Source organism: Herpailurus yagouaroundi, unplaced genomic scaffold, assembly GCF_014898765.1.
Source record: "Herpailurus yagouaroundi ecotype Mexico unplaced genomic scaffold, PumYag 164, whole genome shotgun sequence".
Classification (NCBI taxonomy): domain Eukaryota; kingdom Metazoa; phylum Chordata; class Mammalia; order Carnivora; family Felidae; genus Herpailurus; species Herpailurus yagouaroundi.
The window spans coordinates 10741883-10766444 of record NW_024412405.1 but is presented as its reverse complement, the minus strand read 5'-3'; the positions used below and the strand labels follow the sequence as shown (position 1 = coordinate 10766444).

Genomic DNA, 24562 nt, shown 5'->3' with positions numbered 1-24562 from the left:
AGTTCTTTATTTGTCACTACTTTTTTGCCATTTTAATTATTATGTGTCTTAATGTGGACCTCCTTGGTTGATTTTGTTTAGGGCTCTCTACCTCCTGGATCTGTATTTCTGTTTCCTCCTCCAAATGTTCAGCTATTTTTTTCTTCAAGTAAATTTTCTGCCCCCCTTTCTCTCTCTTCTTCTGGGATCCTTATAATGCAAATGTTATTATGTTTGATGGTGTCATTGAGTTCCCTAAGTCTATTTTAATTTATTATTATTTTTTCTTTCTCCTGTTCAGCTTGATTGCTTTACACTCCTGTCTTTCAGGTCGCTGATCCATTCTTCTGCTTCCTCTAGTCTACTTATTCCATTTAGTGTATTTTTAACTTTATTTATTGAGTTTGTTATCTCTGATTGGTTCTTTTTATGTTTTCTTTCTCTTTGTTAGGGACCTCCTCACTGAAGTCTTCCATGCTTTTCTCAATTCTAGTGAGTATCTTTATGACTATAAATTCTTTATTAGGCATATTACTTATCTCCATTTCATTTAACTCTCTTGCTGTAATTTTGTCCTGTTCTTTCATTTGGAACATATTCCTCTGAATCCTCATTTTGTCTAACTCTCTGGGTCTGCTTCTATGTGTTAGGAAAGTCAGCTACATCTCTCTTGGAAGTAGTGGCCTCATGAAGAGTTCCTGTAGTGCCCTGCTGTGCAATGTCCCCTGCTCACCAGAACTTGGTGCTTCAAGGGTATCTCCTATTATGTTGTGTGCGCCCTTGTGTTATGGCTGAGTCTTTTTTGCCTTCAGTCTAGTCATCTCCAATTGCTCTTTTTGCCTGTTTTGGGCAGGGTTGGGTCCCTGTGTTGTTAGTGGGCTGGGCTGGGGCCGCCTTGGACTTGAGTTGAGTCAGACCAGGTTTTGCCAGAAATGCAGTAGCACCAAACTGTAAGGTGCTTCCCCTGTCTTGTCCCCCGTAAAGTTTTCATTGATGGGTAGGACCAGCAGTCAGAGAAGATGTCTGCCCCTAACCCAGTGCTGGTGCCACAGTCAGACTGGTGTGTGTAGTTATCTTCCCCTCTCCCCAGGGTAGGAGTCACCTTGGGGTGGTGCTGGCCCCTGTTGGGGCTGTTTACATACTGCCAGGCTTGTGGCACTGCTTCGGTTGGGCTCCAGTCAAGAGTGTATTGAAGGGGGCAGGTCTACAAAAGAAGCATGGGTGGGGCACACTGTTAACAAATTAGGTAGAGAGTGTTGTCCCACAGGTATACAAATGCCTAAACTAGGGGGTGGGGGAAGGAATTGGTGTCTGCCAGCTCTTTTGTTCTTGAAGTCTCCTAAAGACCCCTGCCCCTCTAGCACATGGTCTGAGATTAGTAAACAAATGTCCCTTCCATAAATCCCAGATGTTTTTCAAACTACTGCTTCTATGCTGTATCTCCCTGGGGCTGTTTGTTGTGTTGTCCTTTTAAGGGTAGGGAGTCATTTTCTTATTGCCTTCCAGGCCCTCCCAGAGTGGGGCCTATTGACTTTTAAAGTTTCAATCCTTACACCCTACTGATTGTAAGAATTACTGAAATTAGGCCCCTCTGGTTCCCAAAGTCAAATTACAAAGATTCCTCTTCCTATGCAGGCTCCCTGTACCTGGGATGCCTGGTGTGAGGGTCTGTTACTCTTTGCTTTCCATGCCCAGGCATCCCTCCCTCCCATGGACAGTTCTCAAGGTCATTTAGCTCTTGACCATGTCTCTACCCTTCCTACTCTCTTCAATATGGCCTCTTTTTTACATTTAGTTGTGGGGACTCTGTTCTGCCAGTCCTCAGGTTGTTTTCTGGATTATTTACACTGATGTGTGTGTTATCTAGTTGTATCTGTGGGATCAGGTGAGCCTAGGGTCTTCCTACTGTGCCATCTTACCCAGAAATCTTCAGTGTTTACTTAATTCAACATTTTCCTTACTGATTTATTGAAGGGTGGTACTTCCATCATCAGGAAAAATGGTTAAGCACTTTGCTACTTCTAAAACAAGACTGCACTAACTATCCTTATGCAATACCAGTATTTTATTGGGCTTTTATGTCTATGAATAGATTCTCAAAGCTGGCATTGCTGGGGCAAAGGACAGGTTTGCATATTTGATATTTTAGAAAATATTAAGGGATTATTTTTAAAATGCTATAGTAAGTCTTTTGCCTTCCAGCAAGGTAGGAAAGGGTTTCTTGTCCTAAATCTGAAGAATCACCAGATGTAACCAAACTTAATCAAACCTTTGCTTATCTGTTCATATATGTATTGATCATTTGGATTTTTCTTTTTAAAACAATTTTCCTGTTCATAACCTTGCCAATTTTCTATGGTGGTGTTTTGTCTTTCTTATCAGTTTTTGGAGTTGCCGATATTAAGGACATTAATCTTTGCCCACTCTATGAACTGCAAATATTTTTTCTCTAGTCATTAGTTTGATTTTTAACTTTGGTGGCATTAGTTCTACAAGCACTTTAGATTGTATATGGTCACATATATCTATATTTATCTTTTTAAATTTTTTCTTTACCTTTTAAAACAAAAATGGACTTCAGAAGGATTACTATCGAGGCTTCATATCCAAGAACACACTGTTTTCTATTCATTTGGACTGTGTTCTTTGATAAATCTGTGTTCTTAATTTCCCCCACAAAGATGTTATTGTTTGCTTGTGAAATTTACTTCTATGAATTTAATATTCCAATAACTAATTCAAATGTGGTTTTTTTTTTACCTTTTTTTATTTTTTTTTTTTTTTTTTTTTAACCATTTCCACCTAGTTGTTCCAGTGGAGAAAAAAGATACTGATTTATCTATATTGATTTTCTATACCTGCCATACTAGATTCTTCTATTAATTCTAATATTTTAAATATTATCTCCTGGATTTTACAAAAATATGTACATTTTATCTGCAAATGAAGATAAGATTTGTTTTTCAAGACTTATTCTGGAGTTTGCATTAATTCATTAGCTATAATGGTACAGCTGTACGGTTATACACTACCCAATGAAGTGGCAAAAAGAATCTATAATGTGCTCCTATTTTCAAAGAAAGTTTTCCAGCATTCATATATAATGGTTGCAGTGGGTTTTGGTAATTAATTGCTACCATGTTTAAGGACTTCCATTCACTTCCTGTTCTACTTACAGGATTTTAGCTTTTAATTCATTGAGGCAATGGGATATATCACACAAGTCCTTGATGTTGACCATTTATGTATTCCTGGAATAAATCTTAGATGGTAATGCTAACCACTGGACTTTATTGAATAACACTTTATTTATAATATTTGTAGCTATTGTTATATATGAAATTCGTTTATAATTTTACCTGCCTTACCATTATCAGGATTTGGTTAAGCTTATGGTAGCTTTATCAGACTTACTGTGGAGTTTTCCATCTTTTGCATGATTGATAATTTCTTAAATAAAATAAGAATGATCTCATCTTTGAAAGTAGGTACAATCCATGGGAACTCCAACTCCATGTGAGGGCGGGCTTGTGCTCACTCATTTACAGTGAAGCTTATTCTTTTTTCTATCCATCTGGAGTCAATGTCAAGATTGAAGTTTTCCTCATCACATCCTTCTGAGGATGGACTTTATCCTTTTTTCATTGAAGCACAGACTCCATGTGTCCTATGTTATGTGGGGGTCTCTGTTCTGGCACCTCATGTTCACAGCCTCTTCTTCTACACTGGTGATAGCTCTTAAAATGGCAAGTTTTAGGTGACAAGGATATGCAAATGCTTAGAGGGTAGCCACTGGCATCAGTGTCCATCTCATGTTCCACACTCAAATCACACATAAGTTTTTGGCCTTGAGAATATTCCTTAGTCTTTTGCATGTTCTGCTAAGCATTTACAATGTTTTAATATTTTACATGTCACTTTTACTTGTTTCATAGAGACATGATTCTCAGCCACCTTTTAGGGCCAACTTGTATGTGTTTCCTATTATCAATATACTATCTGAGTTTGTGTTTAAGCTTTATTGGATTTTCTATGTCTTTTGATAAGAAAATTCAACCTGTACACATTTAATGTATCAAAATTAAACTTGGTCTTCTTCCAGTTTTTTTGTAAGTCATTGCTATTTCATCTTTTAACTTTTTCTTGTCTTTTCTGACCAGGTCAAACTGTTGCTGATTTCTTTCTCCCCATTGTTAATTTGGACATTCTACACTGCTTTTCTAATCCCACGGTTCAATTCCCAACTGTCAGAAATCAATCTATCTTTTTTATTACCGCATTAATATGAAATAATTATAAGCTCCTCTCTCTCCCACATAAATCTGCTTGCTCACCCATCCCTCACACCCCCACCCATCCACAAATTTCATAGCATGCTTCTATCACCCCACGCTCCATGGGTGTCATGCCCCTTCCTAAATCCTGCTTTTGCTGAGATTGTTTACACATTTACTTCTAGTTTCTTGAAACATAATTATTTCTTTTTTTCCCCTCAAAATTCTTATTTGGCATCTTTTTAAAAATCATCTTTAATTTGGATCTAATACCTACCTCTTTTCTTTCCTTGTCAGCTTCTCTGATCTACCTTTCCTTTTCTATTTCTCTGATACACTTGGGATTAGCATACTTGGGAGTAGTTTGCTCAGATAAATATCACAGGTTGCATACTCTCTTAAACCTTCTCTATCCAAAATGCATTTTTAACATGGACATGGCAATTCTGGTTGCATACAGATTCTTTCCTCTTAACAGTCTATACAAATATTGTTTCACTGCCTTCTATGTTCCAATATTATAGATGAATCATCTGATGCAGTGTATTTATCTTGTTTTCATATGTTATTTAAGCTTGTTCGGAGGCTTAAAAAAAATTTTTTTTTAATGTTTGCAACCAAGGAAGGTCACCAGGGTATGTCTAGGAATGTTATCTTTTTTTTTTTTTTTCCATTTCATACCCTGAGATTTAGTGACTCTTTTTGGTCTACTGATTTATGCTTTTCCTCAATTGAGGAACATTTTTCTATGTCATTTATTATTGCTTTTCTTCTATCCATTCTCTTTTTCCTCCAACGGCTAATATATTAGTCACATTGAAGTGTCTAGTCTCTTTCGCTTTTTCCCCCTCATGATTTTTGCCATTTCCTTGATTGTTCTCCCCCCCACTTGACCTCCTGTATAAATCATTCTTTTTTGGGGCACCTGGGTGGTTCAGTTGGTTGAGCATCAGGCTCTGGCTCAGGTTATGATCTCACGGTTCATGGGTTCAAGCCCCATGTCAGGCTCTGTGCTGAAAGGTCAGAGCCTGGAGCCTGCTTTGCATTCTGTGTCTCCCTCTCTCTCTGCCCACCTCCTGCTCACATTCTGTCTCTCTCTCTCAAAAATAAATAAACATTTAAAAAATTAAAAAAATAATTCTTTCTCAACATCAGCCACGCCCTTTTTCAGTTCATTTTTTGAAAATTTTAGCCGAAGTGTCAGAAAATTTGTTTTGTGCCTCAATTGCCAGTGCTTGAGACATTTAAAAAACAAAACAAAACAAAACCCTGCTATGTCTTCCATCAATTGTACTTGATTGGGAGACTCTTGTACTGATTCATCTTGGATTTCTGAGTTTCATCTTCAGTTTCTGGGTCCCTTTTATGAGAATAATTTTTCTTTGCTTGTTCATGACTACATGTTTGCTTTTTGTTTGTCCTTTATGCTTTCCTGAGCAACGATAAATGAGGAGTAGTAGGGGGCACTGCGGTTTTTGTGGTAAGTGACTTAACAACCCATGGCCCCTCTGATGGGCATTCAAGGAGGGAGCTGCCCCATGTCAGGACTCTCATGGGCTGATGGAATCCATTTCAAACCCCCCTCTATCTGGAAGTAATACAACTTCTAGCAAGGCTCCTTTTCTGGCTCATCAAAGTCAGTGGCATTCTTCTGGGTCTCTCTGGACTACAAGTGACTACAGCGGGCAGGTATAACTTCTTCCCAGGGTCAGGCCCATGCAACAGAGGACCCAAATCTCTGAAATAAGTCCTAATAAATGGACGAGTCTTTTCCAGCCCAGGCTTGTAACAATATGAAAAAGTCCTCCAGACACTAGGGGGATCCCTGGAGAAACTGAAACACAGCCATGTGTGTCCTAAAGGTCCAACGTGCAGCCTGACCTGGCTGTCGTATTAGCAGAGTGAGCAGTGACAGGCACCCACACATCCATCTCTAAGCTTCACCTGCATTTTCAGAGTTTCATTCCAAAGGAAAGAATGAAATCCATATCAAAGTGTTTTTTTTTTAAAGTAGGCAACTAGTAATAAATACCTTAAATATGTCCAAATAGATAATCAAATTATATATAAACACAATCACTCTAGTAACTTTGCATTTGCTATCAAAAAGACAGATGGTATGATCTCTTTAAAAGATCATAATTCATAATTAAATATGCACCCGGATCCATTTGGATTATTATTTGCTTAGTGGGGAAACTTTTATGCTTTTCAAACCTACTAAGAGCCACTAGAAAAAGATTTAGCAAATTGTTATGTGATTATATGTAAGTACTATATTCCCACTAATTTTCCTACTAGAGTTCCTGATTTCAATACTCACGGGATCAATACCTCATTTTTAACATAATTTGTTAATTATTAAAATCTAACATTCTAGTTCTGAAAAACACTAATAACAAAGTGGTAAATTTTTGTGAAAAATGTGATAAATGAAAATATATGTAACTTGTAACTATGGGTTATTCTGGTATAGGGAAGAACTACGTCAGGAACTAAAAGAGGGGTTTAGAAAAATTAAATTAGCTTACATGCTCATTGGCTATTTTAGTGTAAGCTAGAGAATTTAGTGCCAAGATTTCACTTCAGAGGAATGTAACAGTTTAGTAGTATCAGAGGCAGGGGAAAGCTATAGCAACCCTTCTCAGTGGATGGCACAAGCTTGTGTTCGTGAACTGAGCCTTGACAATAGCCGGACAGGGGAGGAACTTGCCAGGGTCATGCTGTTGGCCATACAAAAGGGCTTTCTGCAGAACCCAACTACTCAGAAGGACTGCCCATAAGAATCATCTAGAAATGCGTCCAGTCTCAGACTTTCTATAAATCCCAGGCAGTCAGCACTGCAACCCATGGAAGGGTGGGTTTGCCATTCCTGGCCGGGGGGTGCACTCACTGTTGCTGTGGCGCCTCGCTCTGCAGCCCCCACATGGACAGGGCACCCTGGGACCCTTCCTCTGGCTCTCATCTTTGCAGTACATTACACAATGTGTGAGTGCTTACAAGTTGAAACTCACCTTTTTTAAGAGGGAAGGTAAGACTTGTTAAGAGTGCGATAAACTCTCCATAAACATTCTTGTCAAATTACTTGAAACAACTTGGAAATAATGCATGAAGAAAACAAAATATTTCTTTCTCCTTATAATTTTTTTAAATCAGTGTTTTTCAATCTTTTTTTCTAATCACCCCCTCCTCCCCAACCAGGAGTCATTTTAGATATTTTCTTCCCAATCACCACCCCATATGGAATTTTAACATCATATAAATATAAATATAGATATGTATATACATATCTATATACACACACATGTCATGTACCTATCTCTGCTCTAAAATAGAAAAATTAAGAATTTTGGGCCTCTCTAAGAACCAATTTTTACCTCTTTAGAGGTGTTTTCACCCCTGTCAAAAATGCATACTCTATAGATATATCTGGTTTGATGTCACCATGGCAGAGTTTAACTAACATTTTCAGGAATGCAGGTTATATGAGTTCTTTAACCATCACATTCCATCACTTCTTCTCCAAATTTTCATTTTGTAATAATACTTATGGAATTTAATATGTACTGTAACAAACCCTCTTGTCCTCATGAATATTACTAATAATGGAGTTCAGATTTAAAAATTAAAAGAGTTGTTTTAAGAAACAGTATTACATTTGTTTCCAGGAAATATTTTTTTCGGGTGAAAAGTAGGAGAAATTAATTTAAAATGCTTGTTTTCTAAAAGAAGTTGTAATTGGATTTGTGAGACTAGCAGGTAAAACAGGAAGATGACTGCCAAATTTCTGAAGCTAAGGAGAAAAATAACCACGTGGAAAATGACATGCATAATATAAATACAACAATAGAAATCGTTTTGCCCTTTTAATTCGATGAATAATGTATGACCATTTATAGGTGACAAATTATAAATGAGCTGATGGTACCGTACAGGTCTGAGACGATAAAATGGCAGAGATACCACCCACATATAGGAAAGATATTTGAAATATATCATCCAAGATTTCTGTTGTGGTCTCTATTTCATACTTTCAAAGAAACATAACGGATATTATGAGAAAATGAAGGCAAATTTGTCACAAAAGAAGATTATAGGACAAAAATCGTGAGAAATTCAATTCAGGTAACCTATTCTCCTAAATGAAATACAGATTAAATAACACCAAAATAAAGGATTATTTGCATCATTCTACAGGTGTCTGTAAATCACCTGCTCTTAGTCTACAGTGTTCTTTCAGTATTCTACATAATTAAAGAGCAAACTTTTGAAAAGTCACTGAATAGTAGAAAATGTCATTATTACATGATTTTTCAACTAAAAGGGTACTTACTGTCCACGTCCATTGGAAAAAAGGACCACAAAAGTTATTGCCAGCAGAAAGTTATTTAATGAAGTTTTCCAAAAAGGAAATTAAACTTCATGATAATCTGAAATCATAACTGCTGTTATGGCAATGAGTTACTTTCTTAATTTGGTCATTTCTTGTGATTAATGAGCTGAAATATGAGTGTCAGATTTTGTTGGAACTAAAACAAATGGCTCTTTCATTTAATGTCATTTTAACAAATATCATAAAGCCAGATGTCCTCAGAGGGACACAGAATTACTTTTCTAGAAAGTGTGATTCCACACTTTACAAAAGCCTTTCTGCTTCAAGCACACGGCTGTCATAGGAAAACAGAAAACCGAAGAGATATCCCGGAGTTCTAAACAAGGCAAACGTCTCTTCTGAACAAAAATGCAACAGCGACTTCACTGCTCACTTCATTGTGCTTGCTCTCCCATCAGTTGGTGACTTTCTTAAGAGAGGAATTTTGTTAAAATTGTTAATCTTCTATGCATAACATTGTGCTGATAAATTTCTGTTAATGGTACAGCCTAATGGATACGCAGATATGTTTATGTATTTTTACATAACGAGGAAAGTATTGTTCAAGTTTTATTACTTGATGACAATATCCAATTTAAAATATAATTACGTTCATTATAAAAATGTGATTTTACGTATAATATGTATTGTGTTTGGTCAGAATTAAAAATGAAAACTCTTACAGAAGGGAGTAAATTTACCTTTTTATGTTTATACATAGCCTAACAAAGAAAGAGACTTTTTTCCTATTTCTTAACTAATTTTAAACTTAGGCTAACTGGTCCTAAGTAGCAAAACTGGTATCCAGCTATAGAATGGAAGCTGAGGAGCTTAATGTATGCTTAAAAGATATTTTGTAGACTGCAAGTTGACTTTCATGGGTACAATGGTTCATTTTGGATTTTGGAAATTATCCTGGATTATATGGGAACTTGAGAAATTATTTCTCTGAAAGCTCAGGGCCTTTTCTGATCTATTTTAAAAACAAACTTTCCAACACATTACATAACGCTATTGCCTTAAATACTGGATCACTATAAGTCCATAAACTTAAATTTCTGTTATTATAGCTATTTCAAGAATCAAATGGGATAATGAATTCCTTTAAAACAGCAACATAATAGAATCTCCCTGAAAATAGCAGCTATTATTGTTGTTAGTATATTTAAATTTAACACATAAAGATGTCAGTTGACATACTGTCCGTTTCTATAGCTTAAATGAAGACTGAGCCCACTGATTATTTTTTGTAAATACAGTTTTGTTTTGTTTTGTTTTGTTTTGTTTTCCTCAGAACACTACCATTCTGAGCCCACACTCACTTTTGTACAATAATGGTAGAGTTGAGTAGTTGAGACAATGTGTGGCCTGAAAAGCCTACAGTGGTTACTGTCTGGCTCTTCAAGAAAAAGTTTGCTGACCCGGACTTAAAGCTCCAACTGTCCTTGTAAACTTTTAAAAAAGAGAGTATTTTATTAAAAAAGAAAGTAATTTTGATTAAAATAACTTATGAACACTCGTTTGAAACAAATGACTTTGATTCATGTAGAGGTTTCTGATATAAGAAGAGATACTACAATTTGAATAAAGGCCAAACATGCTTTGGGGAAGTTCAGATACCCAAAATCAGTCAGTAGAAGTGGAACAAATTCTGAATGCTTCAAGTTCAAGAATAAAGCAATGTCCACATGGTTTTAAACTGAACTAAGTCATCACTACCTAGTTTACCAAAATCAAATTTATTTTCAGTGGTTTGGGAAGGGGGCAACAATTTGTAGACACATAACAAACAGATTCTGCTGTAGAATCCTACCCGGCTGGGTTTTTTATTAAAAAAAATTTTTTTAATACTGTATACAAAAAGCAAATGACAAGGATTTACCAACTAGACCTGGGCTCTCCCAATGCACTTAAATAGTATCAGTGAACTCTATATTAAATTATTTGAAATTTTGTTGGCATTTCATGATCATAAATTAGCTAACACACATAAATACATTAGGGAAGAGATCAAATTTATATGTGGAAAAATTAGGTAAAATTTACCAGAGGATTCTGTTCTATTCCTATGTTCCCAGTGGATGGCCTAGGTGTTTATCCTACGGGGCTGATTTAGTGACCAAGTTTCAACCCTGGGCTACACAAGAAATGTTAATGTAATCTCCAATATCCAGGACTTCTTCACCAGCAGATACAACTCACTCCAGAATGATTAGCATAGTCCCAATCACCAGTAGCCATTTCTGTTCGGATTCCCAGGCGTTTTGTCATCAGCCTTTTAACCTCTGGTTCTAAGATTATTGCCTAGTTCTTCCAACTCACCTATCTTCCTACCTCTCTCCAGCCAGAGCCTTTAATTAACCTTTGGGTCTCATTCTATGTTAAGCAATTTCTTCTACATTCTCTTATCCCCTTTCACTGAATTCACTGAATCTGCTTACTATGTCCTTGCCTCAGCTGGTTCTGTTACAAATGTATGGCTTTCTCCACAGCCCTTTCCAAAAGAGGATGCTCATGCTCCAATATCCCATACAGCCCACGTAGGATAGCATATGGATGACGAAGAGATGCCCAATCCATTACCCTTCAACATTCTTTTGAGGTGTATTCCAACAGGTTAAGATGTCCTCTCACCTGACTCTCCCTGTGGCTGCTGTCCATTAATTTCTCCATCAGTCCCTTCTACATGCCCTGCCTACACTCCTTCCCCAAGAACTGGCCTCACACTGAATGACTTCAATGTCATTGTGAAGATTCAGCCGACACCTTAGTTTGAGAGCTCCCTGCCATCTTGCCTTAACTCCATCATTAGGTTTGAGCCACTCATATCCATATAACACTCCATATTTTGTATTTAGTTTTCCAGGATTATTCTGAAATCCTGAATCTTGGATCCCACTCTATGATCACAACCATACCTTCAGGCTCTCTCAGTTCCACCAGCCTGAAAAAAATTCCAAAGCTGGCTCAGGCTGAGTGTTGCCTTTCTCCCCTTTATGCAAGACCTTAAAAAGGGAAACATCTGTCTATATTGGCATCATTATGAATTTGTAGCCTCAAAATTCAGCTGGGTCTTCAGCACTGCAATTGATGTATCTTTAATTTACTTTTCTTTTTTTTTGCATTCTCCACAGTATCCATTTCCTCTTTCTTTCCTCCATGACCTTCCCATTTTATAATCTTGTTATAAGGCTGGACATAGACCTTGCTTCCTACTTCAGACAGAAGTCACTTTGTTGGGATTCCTTCAATGTTCGATCCTTGTGTTACAAATTCACCTGCAAATATTATTATTGGTCCATGTTTCCCTGTGCTTTTAACGACAATCCAATCTTTGTGTGCTGGATATGCAGCAAAATTATACCAATTTTTCAGGTGTCAGGCTGGATATCATTTCTTCATGTGCCTCTGTCATTGGTACTCCACAGCATAAAACAGTTACTGCTTACTGTCTATATTTCTTGCTAAACTGTAAGCTCCATATTGCACACAGCAATTAGGCAGCATCAAACCACAGTGAAAGTTTAATACAAATGATATTTTGGGGGCGCCTGGGTGGCGCAGTCGGTTAAGCGTCCGACTTCAGCCAGGTCACGATCTCGCGGTCCGGGAGTTCGAGCCCTGCGTCAGGCTCTGGGCTGATGGCTCAGAGCCTGGAGCCTGTTTCCGATTCTGTGTCTCCCTCTTTCTCTGCCCCTCCCCCGTTCATGCTCTGTCTCTCTCTGTCCCAAATAAATAAATAAACGTTGAAAAAAATTTTTTAAAAAAACAAATGATATTTTGTTACAGGCAACAAACCTCCATGTAGAGGGAAATTCATAAGTGACTCCTTAAATGTTTCTTGATACCCACACAGATATTACCATTCAATAGGTAAACGCCATCAATTTTTTCTGAAAAGTTTACGTGTGGGGGGGGATTGAATTTGTATTAACAAAATCCATTTTTAAATGTTCTGGGAGAATTCTGGATATCTTAGAGAACTCAACATATGGCAAATTGATTTTTTACATGGAAAATTCTTTTATAATAAAAATAATCGAATTACTATTTTTCTGCTTTTTAACTTTACTTTTTCATATACTGGATTTCTTGAAGTGTAGTTCAGGTGTATATAAATACCTCACTTAAAAAGACACATGGATTCTAAAGAGTTATACGTCAATCAATTTTTCCATAAATAGGTAATCATTCAACTCTGAGATGTATTTTAGAAATAATTTTTCATAATAAAAAAGTAGTCTCTGGACATCATTAAAATGTATTAAAATATTAACAAAGTTACTCAGTAAATAAGAAGTACTATTCCAGGGGCAGCTGAGTGGCTCAGTCGGTTAAGTGGCCGACTTCAGCTCAGGTCATGATCTTGCACTTCGGTGAGTTCGAACCCCGCATCGGGCTTTGCGCTAACAGCTCAGAGCCTGGAGCCTGCTTTGAATTCTGTGTCTTCCTCTCTCTCTGTCCCTCTCCTGCCTGCGCTCTGTCTCTCTCTCAAAAATAAATAAATATTAAAAAAAGAAAAGAAAGAAAAGAAGTACTATTCCAAAACTCTAGTGTCATATGTAGTGTGCTAGAAAATGCTTATTTAATCACTAAACCTACCTGCTCCTGGCTTGACATCATTAGTGCAGGTGGGGACTCCTCAGTTTCTACAAAAGTTAGCTGTGTTATCAGAATTTCCCTCCTGCCCTTGCCTAGGTATTGTTGAGCTGACTTGCTTATTTACAGTCTTCTGAATCTGTGCTTGCTTACACTGAGTAGGGAACAGACTAACACAACTTGAGAAAGGGAGTGACAATGAGAGGTGGATATGAAAACAGCAAGTTCCAGAGAGTAAGACGCAGGGCAAAGGGGTTACCTCGGCAATGTGAAACTGTGGGCAAGATTACTCGGTCTGAGGGCAACACAAAATGAGCCAGGCAGCATGGTGACCAAAGAAACACTTACAAATAACACAGTGAATCAGCTTTGGCCAAAGTCAAGTAATTCACAAATGGCTTTTCCTTTTCAGATTTATAAAAAGTGCTATCTGAGGTTCACCTTTACCTTGAAAAGTCATCTGCGTCCAAGTGAGCCACTTACCTCTGCGAGATAGAACTCGTCGTACTGCCTCCTGAAGCTTTCCCCTTTGTGGTAGTTGCTGGCAGCAACTATCACATCCACCGTCACCATGCTCAGAATGAACATGTGGAAAACTGATGACCGCATCATTTGCTGAGGAGGCAAAACAGATAAACTCTTAACAAGGAAAGCAACCGCTCTAGGAAGTCGCCTCAGTTTTATAGATTAGAAAATCGAGGCTCAGTGAAGTTAAATAACTTTCCCACTGTCACACAGTATTGCAGGTGGTGCCGTGATGTGGACCCAAGTCTACTGCCTACACTGAGATGAAATAATTAGGCATTCAAAGCTAATGACTGTTACGATAATGACTGCCATGAATTGAACGCTTACTATGTTCCAGGCCATACTAGAAGCGTGTTATTTACTTTATCTCTTTTAATCTCCAGCATAGCCCTACACAGCAGGATATATTACTCGCTTTTCCCAGTGATTTCAAACAGAAAAAGTCATTTGTCCAAGATCACACAGCAAGTACACAGTAGAAGTGGGCTTCCTATCCAATCAAGTCTATGTAAAGTCCATTCTGGGACCCACTGCCCCCAGTGGGGTAGATGATATATGAAAGGAGAGAGTACAGGCCGAAGGCCTTGGGCAGCAAAAAAGGAGAGAGAAGCTGGCCTGTGGAAAGGACCTGAGTGCAAAACAACAAGCCACTAAATCCCATCCCTTGGTGCCAAATGCCAGAGATGAGCACCACCATGTGTTAAGGCCTTGTTGCTTCCTGGCATGTTAGGGACACAGATTCTTACATTCGACCCGACTTGAAAAGTCTTCAATCTTTGCAACTAAAAGAACCTAACCAGAGCAGAGCCTGGAGATGGGAAAGGAGAAACAGGACTCAGGACTGCTTCCTCTGAGTACTGTGAGTCCAGCTGTTGTCTTATGCATCCATATATGTGACCGTACACGGCCTTTGTCACCCTATGCTTGTCTATAAGGACATGGGCTCCCAGCCAAACTGCACACAGTGGAAATTCCACCACTTACAAGTTCTGTTGCCATTGGCAAGTTAGCTAAGCCTCTCTGTGCCTCAGTTTTCTTATTAGTCAAGTGGAGATAACAGTGGCCAGTCCAAAGGTTGTTACCGTTTTAAAGGAGTCAATGTCGGTAAAGTGCTTAGAGCAAGTGCTAGCATATATAAGTGTTCCATAAAGACTTGCAATAAAAATAAATGCAGTTATGTGAATCAGGCATTTTTCTGTCCAGGAATGGGAAATTAATTGTCCAAAGTCAAAGAATTAACTATGTTGTGTATTTGACTGAGTCCAGGACCAAGAAAGATAAACAAGAGTGATAAGATCTATTAATTTGAGAGATGTCAGAGCCACGGGAAAAGCAGATATTTCGTAAGGTTTTGTGTCCCCACATCAATTTGCTTGCAGGAACTCCTGACCTTCATAACACAGATAAGCAAATCACTTGGCAAGTTTCTATTCTCACCAGTATTTTTATTGTTATTTTGTCTTTCTTGAATTGTGAGACTTAAATTCCATAACTATTATTCCTTTTCTATATTCTTTTCAACATAATGTTCTATTAAAAACATTTCAACGGATTTCTACTTTATCCGCATGACAGAAAAGCCACAACTCTCTCTTTCTATTTTCCTTAGCTACGGATTTGTGTCTTAAGTAAACTGTTATTACTGAAAGATCCAAACAAAGCTTTTAGCCATGGCTGTCAAAAAACTTTTAAATTGGTTTTGTAACTGTCACAGCTTCACTTTGGTGCTGTCATTATAATTAGGTTGTTTTTTGTCTGAGTGTCTACGTGTCCCTGTTGGTACAGAGTCATTAAAATAATCACTTACAATGGATTTTGATACACTATAATCACCATTGCTTAGCTGACTTTCTCCAAAGTAATGACTTTCAAATATTAAATAAGAATTAAGGTGATCTGTATGTGCGGTAGCTAAATCTGAATATTAGAACCAGCGCCTCTAGCTTTGAAGTGAGGGCTGGTGACACGGTCCACTTCAGCTCAATTCAATCCAACCGGCGTTTGAAACTGGCTGTCACTTTCCTTAATGCAGAGGCCAGGAAACATCACATTTAGACTCAATGCTTATATCTATAGAACACTCCAAATTTATACTCTTCATTTTTTTTTCTTTTTTTAAAAAAATATTTATTTTGGAGAGGGAGAGCACAAGTGGGGAAGAGGCAGAGAGAGAGGGGACAGAGGATCTGAAGCAGGCTCTGCACTGACAGCAGAGAGCCCGACACAGGGCTTGAACCCACAGACTGCAAGATCATGACCTGAGTCAAAGTCTGACACTTAACTACTGAGCCACCAAGGCACCCCAATTTTTTATTTTCTTCTAAAAATTAACATAAAGGGAAATGTTAAAGTTGAGTCAGAGCCACAACATATTATGTAACTTGAGATTTTTCAGAATTATTTAATATGGATGTGGGTATATATACATATATAAACACACATATACATGTGTGTATATGTTTCTATACATGTATGTATATATTTTTATATATAATAAAAGACCCTTTGGATCCTGCATACACATTCAATTTTTTAAGGTTCTCTTCAATTGCAATGTCACCTTGGTTTATATTTTTAAAAAATCATACAGGTTTTCCATATATTCTTAGCTTGGCTTTGATCCAAGAAATACAATTTCTGTATGCAACAATTGGAATTACCGAAATACAAGTAAGAGACTATAGCAAAACCGTCCCCAAAGCAGCAGTATCTGGCAGTAACACTCAGGAGTCTTACTACCCAGACTGTGGTCCCTGAACCAGGGGCTTCCTGGGAGCATATTAGAAATGTAGGTTCTCAGGCCCATCGCAGACCTGCTGAATCAGAATCTGCATTTTTAACAAGGTTGCCAATGATTAATGTGTGTATCGAAGTGTGAGAGGTTCTGTTGTAGAGGATCTCCTTGAGCAGCAGTTTAAACTGGGTGACCTATAATTTTTTTTTTTTTTTTTTTTTTTACAAATTTACAATTTCATGACTCTAAAAAGTCTATAATCACTGATTAGAATAGAACACATACTGGCTGGAACATTATGGTAATATGTTAGGATACACCATCACATCCCCCCTCTCCAACCTCAAGATCAAAAACCAACTAAACCAGGTTCATGAAGACAAAAGTATGTGTTGACTTTTCAACCATTTGTGGGGAGTATTATGAAGACACCATCACAGACTCATAAAGTCTAGGAATGCAAGTGGTGTCTAGAGTCTGGAAAAGGCAAGAAAGTGCTTTCTTTCTTGTATCTCCAGAAGTAATGCAGCCTTCCTGACACCTTCATTTTAGCCAGCTGAAACGTACTTTGGAGTTCTGACCTATAGAACTGTAAATAATGTGTTGGTTTAAGTCAATAAATTTGTGGTTATTTGTTACAGCAGAATAGGAATCTAATGCAAATATTGTTCATGACTTGGACATACACCAGTTCAAATTGTCTCCTATGGCATCTGATTGTAGAGAACACCAGTGCTACAAAACTCTACTGCACCAAGGAGTTGCACCCAAGGAGATATGCCAGTAGGGGTCTCTGTAAAATTCATTACTACAGATTTAAACTCATCATGGCAATCAAAGTTTACGTTTTGTTTGTAACGCGTTCCAGAAACACGGAATGAGACAATGGGTCTGCAGCAATGATACTGAGTCACGCCTCAAGTGGAAGGACAAGAAAGGTCACTTTATATTATTAGTTCTGAGTCCTACCGTGAAAGGAATGTTCTCAAGAGACTAAAGTCTACCTCGAATATGAATAGGGATCCGCACTCAACCAACAAGATGTATCAACAAGGGCTACCATTTGGGTGCTTGGTTAGTGGCAAGTTTTGGTGTAAGCATATTTATTGCACACCTCGATGCACTGCATGTAAAAATTTCATTTAATCCACAACCCTGTGCAGTAGGTGTTTCATTATCCCTTTTCACATATGGAGAAAGGATAAGGGAAAGATAAGTAGGCTTCCACATTCCTAGAGGTAGAAGGTAGTCTCAGATGTTTTGAGCCCAAAGTAGGTGCTCTCTTGCCTTCTAACAATGCCTCCGACATGGCTCTACACACTCCAGAAGAAAGAACAGCAGCTCCCCTGCTCAGTGTTTGTGATTAAATAGAGGGAACAAGTTTGCGAACCTTATATTTGAAAGCTGAAGATGATCTGTTCCTTACAGAAGGGTCTAAGATCACCAGTGTGGGAAAAAATGTCGGTTTTGCAGACAGGCTGAGCTGAGTTTGCATCTGGGCTCTGTGCATGAGTAAACCTCTCTGTGACTCAGTTTTCTTACATGAGAAATAGATGTCAGAGCACCTACATCTCCAGGTTATAACATGACTATAAGAGAGACTATTTAGTATAGAGTCTAGCCTGAAGCAGGCATCTTGCACTCAGGATTCTTGTTATTTGTAACTGTATTTGAAAACACTGGAAGGATCCAAAGGTAGAGATACAATTAATTGCTTGTGGTGAAAATGAGAAGGGACAACATGAGAAATCAAGTGGGGGAGAGAACTAATCTTGAGAGGAAACATGGATGTGTATAGACTTTCAAAAAGGTCTTATGCTATCCCAGTTTTTGGCCTGACTACTTCATAGGAGCTATTTCTATTAATTTGTTCAGGAATTTTGCTTATAAAATGGTGCCATAAAGATTCTGAAGACTGTGCAGGCAAACATCCAACAAATCAAAACTGTGGCCTTTGAGGCCGCAATAAGGATAAATTAGGATAATGAATAGTACAGCTCAGAAATCAAATCTTTCTTTAAATTGCTGCTTGAGAGAATAAAATATACTACTTGGTAAACACATTTCAGGCACTGAACATTGCATCAGCCATGTACTAAAAACTGTGTTTTAATTAGATTTCAAAGTAAACATATTTGGAGAACAATGCAATTACCAGATGAAATTCTCAGAAACCATCCTGCATATGCAGCCATGAGCATACGAACAAGAACATAACGTAAAAGACCAAGTGCATAATACATCTCTCCTGTGCGTGCGGTACATTTTTTGCTTCCTGTATTTAGAAGACATCTGGATATATGTTACTTCTATCATCAATATACAAAATAATGCTGTCCGATATAAAGAATTTGTATTAAAAAAAGCAAATATATTTATATCGAGACTGAAAACAGACCCAGCAGATGTCCTTAGAAACTCTGCCTTTCCCATCTGCCTGCCCCTGGCATGTCCCTGGAGAGCCAGATGATAGAAGGAAATCCACTAGTGACTTCTCTCAAAGGTACTAAACATCTGTGATACCTGTGAATACAGGTCAAGTCCTGACTGGGCTGCTTTCTTTCCTGGACAGTAAGCTGGGTAAGAGAAGCTCAAATACGGAAGCCAAATTGTGGAAAGAAGGAAGAGTTTAGTTTTCATCTCTTGGCCAGCATGAGTATAGCTTTCCCTCTACTCTGTAAGAGTAAGGTTAGATGTTAAATCACTAATTGCCACACAAATATCTATTACTGTTACTGACATTTTTCAAATGCCAACTCCAGGCTGTATAACCCAAACCAGATTTTGACGAGAACAAATACATGCCCAGTAGAAAAGGAATGCCACTAAGAGGAACTATAATGCTAAGCCAGTGACTGAAATTTCTTTTAGCCTGTGTGGCAAAGCCTGAAGTTGAACCTACCTCCTGCATCCACAACCTTGGTAGCGCCCTCCCACTCTGACTCTGGACTTAGGCATGTGACTTGGTTTGTTAGTAGGACAACAGCAAAGGTGACATGAACAGAGACTTAGAAAATAGCTGTGGGTTGAGACTTACTCTCACAGCTCCTCACGCTCTCCAGGCAGGCCTGTTGCATGGTGGTCATGGGCCCTGTCTTCCCCTTTGCCCCAAAAGTCTGCTGCGCCCCAGAAGCAGAGATGCTAGCTCATGAGTTAGCTGGGGGTGCTGGCTGACTGCAGACACAAGATGAGCCTGGCTTTGACCAGCCGAGAGCTCAGACTAGCAGCTGAGCCACAAATTTGTGAGCAAAAATTAGTGTCTGTTTTATAAGCCATTAAGTTTTAGGGGTGGCTTGTTGTTTAGCAAAAGCCAACTAATACACCCATCAAGCCTGTTGCCTCAGGCACAGAGCTAGTGACATTACTTAGTCTATTAGCATCGAAGTGGGCCAATAGGAGTGGTTCTCATTGCTGGAATAGAAATGTGTCATTTTGAAAAGGGCAATCAAGAAAGCGTGTGGCTTCTTCAAACTCTCTCTCTCTTCCCCCCTATAGTGACCTTGGAAACTAGGTGCTTCAGATGGGATTACCAAAAATTTTACCATATATATATGTATTTATATACCACATATATGTTATATATATATATAAACATATATATAATGTATATATTATATATTATATATATTTATTATATATATAATATACATATTTTATGTATATAAATTTATATATAAATTTATATAAATATATAAATATATATTATATATATAAATTTATATATATTATATATGTAAATATATATAAATATAATATATATCATAATATATATAATATATATATTTTATATAACATATAAAATATATATATATATCAATGTCATGTTGTTAATTTGAAATTGGACATAGTGGGAACAGGTAACACCATGGAAACTAGCGAATGCTACCAATCCGGACTCTCCCACTTCAAGATGGTTGTTAAACATTTTAAACATTTGCAAGCACACCACTGCCCCCACGCCAAGCTGCCTGAGCCCTCTGGCACCTCCTCATTGCTCTAGGCTGGAAGGGATATATGTTGTGTCATTTTGATACTTAAAGACCCAGCATGACCCATAATGCCAAGGGCACTCACATATACTCTCTCACTCTTGATCCTATTAAGATGTATCAATGCAAGGTAAGTAAAACAAATTAGGACACTTAAATTCAAGTAATATAATCTTGTTTCAAGTAATGCAATTGTCTATTTCCAAGGAGCTGCACCATTCTCTCCTGGGCACAACAGGACCCGGGGTGATGACTGGCTGGGGAGGTACTGCACATATTCCAGCAATAAGCCTCCATCAGTGATGGTCACCTGGGCCTTTCCTTCCTCACAGTCTTCTGATTCTGACTCACAGCCAATTGTAAGTGGAATGCCAGAGTGCAGAAACTAACATTTTCTAATTTCTCACGAGTGCTACACAGGCCATATAGTTACTACACAGTCTCACCAGATGTGACAAAAGGTGCTTAGCCATCAGTAGGGTTGTGAATTTCTCTTTGTCTTCATGAGTTCTCTAGTGAGAAGTTAGGAAGGTCCACAACAGGGCCGCTAGATAGGGGACACTTAAACTATGTCAATTTTAAGTTCTTTGGACACTTTCATTGACATTCCCATAGCTAATTAAAATGTCTATATGTAGAATCACTTGAAATTTACTTGTGTATGTTTACTTTTATTTTTAGTATTAAATGGTGGGTAAATGAACATAAAACTTTTGTTTTAAATTCAAAATGGAAACCACAAGGGGCTCCTGGGTGGCTCAGTTGGTTAAGCATCTGACTTTGGCTCAGGTCATGATCTCGTGGTCCGTGGGTTCGAACCCCGCGTCGGGCTCTGTGCTGACAGCTCAGAGCCTGGAGCCTGTTACAGATTCTGTGTCTCCCTCTCTCTCTGACCCTCCCCTGTTCAAGCTCTGTCTCTCTCTGTCTCAAAAATAAAAATAAACGTTAAAAAAAATGGAAACCACAAATTCAACAATGAATTTAAATAGTGGTCATGTTAAATAAACTGCAGATTTAACACAGTGAAGGGCTTAGGTTGGTACATTTGATGAATGCAGAATTAAACAAATATTTTTGAGCTATATAGTATCTTGAAGTGGGAGATTCATTTTGAGATATTTAAATTATTTAGGGAAGAGAGAAAAACAAATTTGAGGGATTTAAAAAATACTAAAGAATTATACCAACTATGAAATGACAAGTTTTTTTTTACTCTGTCCAAACCTGTCGCCAGCTGTAGGGTAAAGAAGGATCACAGGGCTCCTTCAAACCCTTCAACTGCACTCGTTGTGCTGAACACTGAGAAAATGCATAGCAATTTAAAATCCCAACTGAAGACCTTATGGACAGGACTGGACGGTTGCTTATTTAACCCCAGAAATCAAGACTCAGCAGAAGAACAACATATTCTCCATTTCTTCTAAAGGTGAAAATGTAACAAATATTTGATGGAAAATTATCTCTAAAGACTGTATTATGAATGCCTGGCATAAGTTAGTAAAGGTCTCCCGATTAATATAAATGTAAATACCGAAGAATCATGGGACTTATTCAAACTGGAAAGTGAAAATATACAACAATATAGGAATTTAGTTTGGAATAATCTGAAACACAAATAATTTTAAAGATGTTTTGAATATTTCTTTCTTCCAGTGAGGCTCAAAAATCAAAGAGGCAAAACCATTTGATCAACAGAAGGTAAATAAATAAAAATAGTATTAATGATTTTATCTTATTTTTTATTATGTCTGGTCTCTTTTCTGGATATGATTATTATTTGAAGTACATCTATAGTCTATTTATGTATGTAAATATTAGGATATCTACTTAAATATATATAAAATATTTAGAATTGAAAATTTGCACAATTGCCTCCCCTCTTTAGTTAATTTGGCTATAACTGATTTCAAGACTATAATCAGACTCTCAATTAAATTCTTTAAATGTTTTATTTATTTTGAGAGAGGGAAGGAGAGGGAGCAAGCAGCAGAGGGGCAGAGAGAGTGGGAGGGGGAATCATAGGCAGGTCACACACTGTCAATGCAGAGCCTGATGCAGGGCTTGGTCCCACGAACCATGAGATCATGACCTGAGCCGAGATCAAGAGTCTTAACCCAATGGGCCACTCAGGCACCCCTCTCTCAACTAACGTCTGAGCTACCTTCTTTTACCTTTTGTTTGTGCTGTTTTGCCTTTACCTATTTTATTTTCCCTATTTTAATTCTCATTCCAGGTACTCAAAGAATAATTTTTTATTCCTTTCTTTCTCCCAAAACTTGCCTTCCAAGCCCAGTGTTTTATGTTCTCCTGTTAGAACTGAAGGTGATCCTGTGTGTGCACATGCCAGGATTTGGGACAGGTGTCACTGGCATCTGCCTAACGGGGGAGTAAGAATACGTAAGGCCGTGTAGCTCTGTGCATGAAAGCACCTCTATTTGTACACTCACATATAATCCCCCAAATATGTGCCTAATGCTTATCATGTGAGAGCTTATCATGTGCTGGAGGAAGCTGGAAGTCGAGAAGAAAGTGACCAAACTTTAATTGAGGAGTCAGAGATCACTGCATTGAGGAAGTCTTGTTTGACCTGATTTTGAAGGTAGGGGCATTCGATTGGGGTGGAGGGGATGATTCACAGAAATTCAAAAGACGGAATTAATGATAGACTGAAGATAAGTTGGATTTGGGGAGGATGATGAGGGTGCATCACAGGTTCTGGAGATGCAAGAAAAGTCCCGTTTATAGGTGGGAATGGGTCAGGGAGCGGTGCGTTTGGTTTTTCTTTCTTTTTTTCTTTTTTTTGCAACGTTTATTTATTTTTGGGACAGAGAGAGACAGAGCATGAACGGGGGAGGGGCAGAGAGAGAGGGAGACACAGAATCGGAAATAGGCTCCAGGCTCTGAGCCATCAGCCCAGAGCCTGACGCAGGGCTCGAACTCACGGACCGCGAGATCGTGACCTGGCTGAAGTCGGATGCTTAACCGACTGTGCCACCCAGGCGCCCCGCGTTTGGTTTTTCAAAATGAGAGGGGTAATGTGCTCATGAGAATAAGCAGGGGCATGTCCGTTGGGCTCTCAGAGTTCACGCCTAAGATGCAGACACAGGGCTGGAGCAAGGCTGTGAAGGCACTGGCTTGCAGGCGTGCATGAGAACAGGCTGCCCGGAAGTGCACAGAGCGTGCTCACAGCAATGACAGTCATTTCTACGACCTTGTGACCACAGCATCCCACACACTGGCTAGGCACTTTACGTACAACATTGGTAATTCTTATAAAACCCTCAGAGCTGGTATTAGCCTCATTTTTCAGGTCAGGGAGTGAAGGCTCCGGGAGATGCAGTAAACTGCCCCAGGTTCCCCCCAGGCCCGTCTCAGGTGGACCACACTGTCTTGTCACCTTGGTCTATAAGTAGAGCAGAGGTTTGCTTGTGGATGGAAGCTACATTCTCCTGGGTTCAATCATTCTTGAGATTGTCTGCCAGTTTCCGGGAAGGTTCATTAAGAAGACAGACAACTGAGAAGTGCCTAGGATGTCACTTCATCACTTGAAATACACACATCACACGGTCCACCCTTCCCCCGCCCCGCACTCTCTGCCTTCAATGGAAATTTTCTCAAAAAACATTAAAACACTAGAGTAATAATTCTGCCACCATTTGACCTACTTATGGTAAGACCTATTATCTCTGTTCTTTACGGACGGAGGCACACGATGCTACCAGAGAGAAAGTGAGCTTGAGCATGCCAGGTCTCATGCATACTTTCATGTTCTTGTCAGTGACTTCCTTCATGGGAATAGATCACTGGGTGTGTTTTGGAAGATGGCTCAACTGTGCAGCCGCATCTGTCAAATTGTCAGGAGATGAAAACCCCTACCTGAGAGGCAGGGGAAAAATGGCTTGTCAGTACAGCAGCTGAGGACTGAGGCTCCAATTTAACAGAACTTTTAATCATGCATTAGAGTGACCCCTTCATGCAGCTGTTGCCTATGCTCGAATGGAATTTAAACAGCTAAGCGACTGGCTGATGTTAAAAGGGTCTATTAAAAGTTTTCACTTTTCTGAGATGCACCATTAAGGACACACTA

The 24562-nt window shown here is 38.5% G+C and overlaps 1 protein-coding gene across 5 annotated transcripts in view; it reads right to left on the bottom strand.

Moving 5' to 3' along the window:
• Positions 1-24562, bottom strand: part of NALCN (sodium leak channel, non-selective) — a 300559-nt gene that overhangs the window by 165175 nt on the left and 110822 nt on the right. For all 5 annotated transcript variants that reach the window (XM_040487132.1, XM_040487128.1, XM_040487129.1 and 2 more), the window contains one exon: positions 13708-13839. In XM_040487132.1, coding sequence (XP_040343066.1) covers positions 13708-13839 — 132 coding nt within the window. The remainder of the gene's footprint in view (positions 1-13707; positions 13840-24562) is intronic.